This window comes from Vombatus ursinus, unplaced genomic scaffold (assembly GCF_900497805.2).
Source record: "Vombatus ursinus unplaced genomic scaffold, bare-nosed wombat genome assembly UNPS02014838.1, whole genome shotgun sequence".
NCBI classification, from domain to species: Eukaryota; Metazoa; Chordata; class Mammalia; order Diprotodontia; family Vombatidae; genus Vombatus; species Vombatus ursinus.
In genome coordinates this window covers 2392004-2401483 of record NW_020954616.1, presented here as the reverse complement: position 1 = coordinate 2401483, position 9480 = coordinate 2392004, and the positions used below count along the sequence as shown (strand labels likewise).

General features: G+C 40.2%; 1 protein-coding gene across 1 annotated transcript; it reads right to left on the bottom strand.

Moving 5' to 3' along the window:
• Positions 1 to 4170: 4170 nt before the first annotated feature.
• Positions 4171 to 5115, bottom strand: LOC114026401 (olfactory receptor 6N1-like). The gene has a single exon (XM_027840092.1). The coding sequence runs from the start codon at positions 5113 to 5115 to the stop codon at positions 4171 to 4173; it is 945 nt and encodes a 314-aa protein (XP_027695893.1).
• Between the last annotated feature and the right edge of the window lie 4365 nt (positions 5116 to 9480).

Sequence of the window (9480 nt, the reverse complement as noted above, 5' to 3'; positions counted from 1 at the left end):
GAAGTAATAATGATGTAAAATACGTTAATGGAAATATGGAGTATGATTTAGGATGATGCTACCACTTCAGGGCAGTCATTATTCATACTAATTAGGGCCTGGCTGTCCAGAGCTACACAGACCCAGTCCCTTCCCCCAGGGAAGTTGAAGGGCTCAGTCTGAAACATTTACACTGACCTAGACAGACAGAAGCTGACAACAGAATGGAAGTTGTACTGTAAGTCAGTCAAAACTTAGAGTCAATAATTGTATCATGAACTCATCAGGGATGGGCTCATCATAAGGGAGGGTAGCAAGGGTAATAGATGGCCAGAGAGGGCCAGGATCAAGACAGCTAGTCCTTCTCCTCAGAGAGAAACAGAAGATTTGACTTATTCTGTTTTGCTCCAGAAGGCAAAATTATTGGAAATGGTTAAAATTTGTGATGGGACAAGTTTTAGCTTAATGTAAGGAAAACTTCCTACTATTACAGTTATCCAAAGAAACAAACTTAACAAAAAGACAGAAAAACAAGAGCACCATTCCTAATACAGTAATGAGTTCATCGTCATGAAAGGTCTTCAAGGAGAGGTTGGATGACCACTTCCCAGTCACATTATAGACCTGTGGCTCTCAAACTTTTTGGTTAGGAAACTTTTAAATGCTTAAAAATTACTGAGGACCCCAAAGACCATGTGTGGTTGGTTCTATTTATTGTGATATTTAATATGTTAGAAATTAAAGCATCTTAGTATTATTATTAAAATAGTTTTGACCTCATAGGGCCCCTCGAAAAAGTCCAAGGAATCTTTAAGGATCCCAAGATCTTATTTTTGATGTTGTAGAGTGATATGCTCAAGTACAAGTTGGATTAGATGGCTTCAGGGGACTCTTTTGCCTCTGAGAGTCTGTCATTTATTATGCAAGGTACTGAGAAGAGTACTGGACAGCTAGATTGCACAATGGATAGCTCACAGCCTACAGTCAATTCAAATCTGGAGTCAGACACTTACATGCTGTGTGACTCTGGGGAAGTCACACTACTCCAGCATCTTTACCAAGAAAACCCCAAATGGGGTTATGAAGAATCAGACACAACTAAACATGAAAAGCAAGGAATACAAATTCAATGTGTTGTACTCTAGTAAGAGACAATGAGGGTAAGAGTTTCTCTGATCATAACAATTGCACAAAGATTTATTAAATAAAAATTCATACCCTTTAGAACATTCCTTGGCACATAGTGAGTATTTAATAAATGCTTTGTGACTTGATTCAAAGAGCTTCCATTCTACTAGAAGGGAAGGAGGGAGAGATATAATGTAAATGGATAAATACAGGGTTACCCAAAAATGTTAATGAAATTTTAAGCTTTACTAAGATTTTTAGGACATTCTATACAATAAAAGTCAGGGTGTAATGAGAGCAGAGCAGAAATCTCAACATAGTGCTCATATAAAATAAACAAGAGACAGCTAGATTAGTCTAGGACCAGCTACAACTGTGTTTTGAATCGAATTGCACTGAACTGAATTGAGTTGAAAAGACCCAAAGGAAGGTGTCTAGTACATTGGTCCTATCTTCTGTGAAAAATTTTTATGTAAGGATATGAGCAAGAACCACATAGAATGAGAAAGCATCAATGGACAATGAGCAACTCTGTTAGGAGGGAGAGAGACCATATTAATAATATCATTGATCAATTTAAGTATTAAAATACTAGTATTTTGTGATGTTGGATACAAGCCTACATGGGGGGGTGGGGGCGAAACTGCTGAATTATGTGCCTGGAGCTACAGGTGCTACTCTATGCATACTCTATTTTTATTTGGGAGCAAATGTAGGCTTAGAAAAGTAGCTGGATATAGAAAAGTGGGTGTGATCTAAAAAAATAAAGCCATATAGGAGAAACGAATGGTACCAGTGCTAAACTAGCCACCCAGGCCTTATCAGTGATTTGGGTTAAAGCCTATATGGCATGCTTGTTAAATAGGCTTGTGAATGTGCATATTGTCTATAACATTCACAGACCTACTGTAGGGAAAGCACCATCAACAGGGCCCTAAATCAACTTTTTACGACAAATTCACTTGGGTATGGGGAAAGAACACATCACTGTAACACTGATCCTTAGAAGAACACCTGAGACCTAGCACAGGCTGCCTGGGAGGGGGGGTGCCTCTTTCAACTAATCATTCTTTCAATAGAGGTGCCAACTTCAGTTGTTTCTACTATTAAGAAATTTAAGTGCCCTCTAAACTTTAGCACCATGGGCAAAAGCCCACCTTATTTTCGGCTCTGTTTAAGATTGAACTAAAGAGTACTGCAAACATTGAAAAAGACGCTTCTGGTACCTTCTGCTTACTCAAATTAAGTTGAATTATTTGTATCTGTATAGGTTGTGCATGTCCTCCAAGTCAAATAGAAGCTTACTGAGCACAGGGGCTGTTTGTACTTCTTTGTATCCCCCAGTACCTAGCACCATGCTTTTGTTGAACTGAATGAATTGAGTCAAACTAAGCTAAATTGATTTAGGGCAAGTGATTCTGAGACTTATTTTTCTAGGCTACCTATCTCACAGAAAAGATATGATGATGATAATAATAATAGCTAATTATATGGCAGCTAGATGGCTCAGTGGATAGAGCATTGGTCCTGGAGTTAGGAAGACTTGAATTTAAATCACACATCAGACACTTAGTAACTGTGTGACCCTGGGCAAGTCACTTAACCTCTGTTTTCCTTAATCCACTGGAGAAAGAAATGGCACACCCCTCCAGTATGTTTTCCAAGAAAACTCCATAGACAGTATCGTGTACAAGGTTAATGAAGAATCAGATACAACTGAGCAACAATTATATAGCACTTACTATGTGCCAAGAACTGTGCTAAGTACTTTATAATTATTATCTCATTTGATCCCCACAAAAGTTCAGGGAAGTAGGTGCTATTATTATCCTTGTTTTATAGATGAGAAAACTGAGGGAAACAGGAATTAAGTGACTTGGCTGGGGTTACACAGTTATTAAGTGTCTGATGCAAGGTTTGAACTCAGGTCTTCCTAACTCCACACCTGGAACTCGAACAATGCAAGTAAAGCTTTTAATAGTTGTAAGGCACAAAGTTGTGTAAATATAGAGGGAGGAGAAGAGAGGGAGAGAAACTAGATTTTATGTTCATTTGAAAAAAATTAAATTTTAAATAAATGAGTGCATGTTGTCACTCTTTATCTGTGTAGATAGACAATGCTTTGTAGAAGTATTCTTTTAGGGTCAGAATGTATCCTGACTCCTCATTCCCCCCAAAATCCATCAACTCTTTTTTTTTCAATCTCCTGAGAATGCCTAACACAGGACACCAACAGAGTAATGTAAGATAACTAAAGGAGTTAATAAGATAATAATTGCAAAGTGCTTAACCCAGTGCCTGGTACACAGCTAAGTGTGATATACACATTATAATTATTATCATATGTGTACATATAATATTATATTATATTCTCAACTTTTGTGACCTTGTAAAAGGCATTTCTGGGCCTCAGTTTCTTCATCTATAAAACAAGTGGGTTGGACATAATGATCTTTAAGGTGCCTTCCAGCTCTAAAATGCTAAGGTCTTCTTTCCAGCATGATGCCTCCCAGTGCTCCCAGGGATGCCCTCTAGAGATAACTCAGGCTATATGAGGTTGAAGTAATTTTCCCAAGAGGCTTCCTGAAGGAGAGTGAGAACGGGACATAGTGTCTGAAGACTTAGGTTCAAGTTTCAGCTCTGCAATTCAATAAGTTACTTCCTGTCTGTGAGTATAAGTTTCCTCTTCTGTAAAATGACGCAATAATGCCTGGACTGCATTAACTCCTGGTGCTGTATCAGGCTGTGATGAAATGATGCATGTGAGAGCACTTTGTAAACCATAAAAAGTTTTACAAATGTAGTTTACCATCATGGCTGTGGTTGTGGTTGTTATATCTGGAGCCTGTGTCTGTCGTCAGACTGGGTACTTCCCAAGATCCTGGGCCATTACTACTCCTCTGCATTTCCAAACACAAGGTGTATAAACATAGCCTGTGGGTGGTGGATTAACTCCTTGACTGGCTGACCCTTGCACTGGCTATCCAGTCAATCCTATGACAACCCAATTGGATAAATATCCCCAAAAATACCCCTAGGGCTAGGCTAGCAGCTGAAGACCATTCAGCATCCCTTCAGCACTGCCCAAAGCCTATGGGTGACCCTTTTCACAGCCTCCTTCACTTCCTTGTTGCGAAGGGTGTAGATGATAGGGTTGAGGAAGGGGGTGAGCAGGGCATATATCAGGGCAATGAGCTTGTCTGAGACCTCTGCCCGGCCCCTGGGGGGCCCTACATAAACAGCAAAGGCTGAGCCATAGAATAAGGCCACCACCATCATGTGGGAGGAACAGGTGGAGAAAGCCTTAGCCCTGCTGGCAGCTGCAGGCAACCTCAGCACAGCCCTCAGGATGCCCCCATACAAGAATAGGATCAAGATAAAGTTGCACCCAGTAGCCACACCAATCACAGCCCCATGGACACATGTATGCCAGACAGTGTCCACACATGACAGACGCATGAGTGGTGCAAGGTCACAGAAGTAATGAGCAATCTCCATCTGGCAGAAAGGCAGGGAGGCAGTGAGGCAGGCAGGTACCAGAGCCACAGAGAAGCCAGTCACCCAAGAGGCCGATGCTAGCCAGACTCGCACCCGGCCACCCATGAGACTGTGGTAGTGGAGAGGGCGACAAATAGCAAAGTAGCGATCAAGGGCCATGACACCCAAAAGGTAACACTCAGTCAGACCCAATGAGTGGAAAATGTACAACTGAGTGAAGCAGACAGTAGGAGAGACAGGCGAGGGCCCATGAAGCACTGTGCACAGGAGTGTGGGCACTGTGGTGCTGATGTACCAGACTTCCAGGAAGGACAGGGTGCTGATAAAGAAATACATGGGAGTGCCCAGCCCAGAGTCAGCCTGGACTAGGATGATGATGAATAGGTTACCAGCCAAGGTGAGGAGGTAGATGGACAGGACACCCAGGAAAACAAGAGTTTGCAGGGACTGGGTAGGAGTGAAGCCAACTAGGACAAAATTCTGGACCCAGGTTTGGTTAGCACAATTCATGGTTTACAGGACTGGGGTTAAAAAAAAAAGAGGCAAGAGAAGGTCAGAAAGTTAAGTGGTTTAGTGGAAAGGTGAAAGACTCCTAGACCCAGACCTGCTATTTACAAGCTATGGGACCATGGCCAAGTCATTTCATTTCTTTGAGGATCATTCTCCCTTTTTCTGACTCAATCCATCCAATCAAAAGATCAATTATTTCATCATGTAATTTTTTTTTCCTTCCACTAATGCAGATTTTGGCTCTTCTATGCCTTAAGAAATAGTATGATGAATTTCTAAAGCAAAAACAAACAAATAAGAGAGTCAGTAAATGAATAAAGAGATAAATAAGTAAATAAATAAATAAATTTCTTCAGCTGGTAATGAAATTACAAACTTAGCCAGGAGGTTTTTCAGATAAAAAGACACAATTTGTCCACGCTCAAAACCTTTATAACTTGTTAAAATTTGCCAGGCTTTGTGCTCTACTGGCACAGACTTTGGGAATTCAGAGTAACCTCCACATCCTGAGGGATAGGACTTTTACTGTAGTTAGTAAAAATTCTAAGCTGAAGTATGCAGACTGTTCTTTGAACAACTTGGAAATAACCAGAGCTTTCGTTTCATGGAGTCTTTGACAAAGTATTTTCTGAGTAACAGCCTTGAAGACCCATGGGCAAAATTATTCTTATCTCCATTTGATGAAGAAGGAAATCAAGGCTTATGGATTCTGACTTGTCCAAAGTCACATAGCTAGTAAGTGTTAAGTGTCACAACTTGAACTCACATTTTCTGATACCAAGTTCAATGAGCTTTACACCCCATGATTGTTGTCTCCAAAGGTCATCCAGGCAGGATTCCAAGGTCTTGGGCCAAAGTCCCTGCCCAACTCATTCCTTACCACTAAAAGGTATTCGATAGTCCTCAATTTCACACACACACACACACACACACACACACACACACACACACACACATGAATACACATACCATCCCTGATCCCTGGATCCCTGAAGTTCTTACAAAAAATATCCTGTTGCTCTCTGAGAGAAGTACCTTCTTCACTGCCAGAAGCCCCTTGTCCATCAGATATAAAGGGAGGCATTGCTCCACCCTTTTTAGAGACAGGAAGGGTCAATCATGAAGTTGCCCTTTGGGACTTGGTGAAGGAATTAAAAGATCAAGAAAAAGAGATATGAAAGTAAAGGGAAATGGGAATCCATAGAGGCATATACCCCCAAACCCAGGTTGAGGAACCATATTAGGGTACTAAAAGGGAAGGCTGCAGAGGTATGAATATTTACCAATTAATGAGTATAAAAAGAGAAAGCTTTCTTTCTGAGGGCTTGTGAGAGAGGCAGCAGGAAACAATAAAATTGGCATTGTCTTGTATTCTAGTGTTTCTTCTGTCATTAATTAGCTCTGTGATTTTGGGCAAATCACTTCCTCTTGGTCGACCTCAGTTTGTTTGCCAGAAAAATGATGTTTGACCATGATGCTCTTTAAGGACCTATCCAGAACAAATCGGTGATCTCTAAAGTCCTTTCCAATTCTGACATGCCACATTTTTATGAGGGGAGAGTTACAGATGGAGAGGACAATTGGGGGTGGGGGGGTTGTCAGAACTAGCACCCTTACAGTTCTAGTTTCATCTCCTTAGACTTGGAATCTGTGAAATAATGATAGTTGACATTTATATCACAATTTGTGAAGCATTTTACTTGGGAAGTTATCTTGCACAATGATTCCCCAGTTATTCAGAACAGATATTATGAATCCCTGAGGAAACCAAAGCTCAAATAGTTTAAATAAGTTGCCCAGGGTCACACAGAACTGGTGAGATTCTAGCCAGCATTAGTTCCACTATATCATTGCTGTCTGATCAAACAAGAAGTTCCCTACCATAGCTCCAGTCCTCACTGCCACCATTATCCTTCCCTTGTGTCTTCCTATCTTTCTCCTTTTTTCATACCTGATGATCTGAGTTATGTAATTATGTAAAAGATCTCCTGCTTCTGGGACATTCTATACTCATCTCTAGACTCCCAGTAGTTCCAGCTTTTGTACTCTTTGTATGTCTTGGACATTCTAAGAATCGCTAAACTCCTTCCCACTCCCAGGACCTCCCTCCTTCCCAATGATACCAGCCCCACAGGAGCCACTGTGTATATTGTTTCTCAAGGGTAGGGATCTCATCTCTTGGGAAATGTAAAAACTTTGTTGATTTTACTCTCTGGCTGATTCATCAGCTTCAGGACCTTTGATAAAGGCCCTTAGGTACCAATTCCAGACATGTTCCTCTCCTCTATACTTTAAGGGTATAGAATCTATTGACATAATTTAGTCAAGACTCTGGCCCTGGTCCCATGTTCTGAGTGTCAAACTGTATTCCAGAGGAGGAAAAATCCAAATTGTTACTCCTACTACGTCATAAATGGGTGAGGTTTGTCTTACCTCCTTTCCTACTATTATATCCTCCCTTCACTGTTCAAGAGTCCTTTTTTGTGTCTAACTTAAATCTCAACTGTACATAAAGTCCTAATTTCTCTTGTGCTTTCTTCAAGAGAAGACTTTTTTTCTCTTTTTTTGATAATTTATTTATTTTTAATTTTCAACATTCACTTCCATAAGATTTTGAGTTTTAAAGAGGGAATACATTAAGACTGAAGAGGACTGAAAAGGACCTCTTGTATCTCTACATGCATTCTTTGCTCCTCTCAGACCTCTACTTTATTTCTAGACATTCTGAACTAACCTACCAGTCATTTATTTGCTACCACTCAAAAGGTACCTAGATACCTCTCTTCTCCAGGAAACCTTTCCAGATGTATGCAAGGAAAAAAGAAGGATTTCCAACCCCAGACTGTGGCAGTTGGGGTGTCCTGCCTCTCCCTTCCCATCCCACCCTAACTATATATTATGCTGTATCCATAATATTTACCTATTGATCATGATTAATCCTCTCAGAAACAGCTAATGCAGATCATTAAATCCTCTTTATTTCAATAAAATTCTACAAACACTGCTTGAAACAGCATGTTTAGAATGGACACCCTCCATTTCACATGTATCTCATAATCTTTACCATGATTCCTAAGCTTTCTAGACATTTTTTTATTACAGTAAAGAAATTTGACGTGAGGAATATGATTTGATAACTTTTAATACTCTGTTTCTTTGAAATAAATGCTGAATTTGGTTTTAATTATGAAATTAACATGATTCTCTCTATGAAGCATACAAAGAGCAATTAAATTCAATTTATCAAAGATTTTAAATCTTTTACATGCATATACCATGAACTAGATATTTTTATAGCTTTAAAATTTCAGTATAATTTACTTCCTTGGTAATCCTATGCACTGTACATATTTTTTGCCAGTCAGCAAACATTTATGAAATTCTAAGGATACAAAGAGGAATAAAAGACAATCCATACTCTCAAAGCAGTCACAGTCTAATTGGCAAGACATCATGCAAACAAGTATCTACAAAGAAGAGATATACCGAATATATGAGAAATAATCATCGGAGGAAAGGAATCAAAATTAGGGATGTTAAGAAAATGCTTCCTGTAGAAGGTGAGATTTTAGCTGGGATTTAAAGGAAGTCAGGGAAACCAGGAGGAGAAGAAGAGAGAGCTTTTCACACATGGCAAATAGCCAGGGAAAATGCCTAGAGTCAAGAGATAAGACTGTCTTGTTCAAGTAATAACAAAGAGGTCATTTTCACTGGATCAGAGAGTATGTATGTGTGGAGGAAGGAAGTGGAATGTAAAGTATAAGAAGAGTGGAAAAGTTGCTAAATAGAGGATTTTCTATTTGATCCTGGAAGAAAGAGTGAGCCAGTGAAATTTGTTAAGGAGGAGGGGAACTTGGTCAGACCTTCACTTTAGGAAGATCAACTTGGCAGCTGGTTGGAGGATGGTTTGGAGTGGAAAGAGACACGAGGCAGGGAGACCAAGTAGGAGGCTATTACAATAGTCTAGGCACCAGGTGATGAGGGCTTATACCAGAGTCCTACAAAGGAAATGTGTTACAAAGGACAGGATTTGACAAATGGATATGGAGGGTGAGAGAAACTGAGGAGTAAAGGGCAATATCTGGATTGGGAGCCTGGATGACTTGGAGCAGGCCTACACAATATCTGGCCTATGGGTTGCCTGTGGTCCACCAAAGGATTTCTAACAGCCCGTGAAAAATGTAGAATTGCCAATACAGACTCTCCCATTTTTCATGTGACCTGCGGCAACCAACCATTGTCACTCTGCCTCCAGTCTAACTTATCTGCAGCCCAAAGAAGTTTAGCCTATTTTAATTTTAGCCCCTACCTACTACCAAGCTGTGCAGGTCTGACTTGGAGGTTGGTGGTTCCCTCAACAGTAAT

What these genes read in the sequence shown, in the direction of transcription:
- LOC114026401 (XM_027840092.1), bottom strand. Translation starts at nt 5,115, where the DNA reads ATGAATTGTGCTAACCAAACCTGGGTCCAGAATTTTGTCCTAGTTGGC.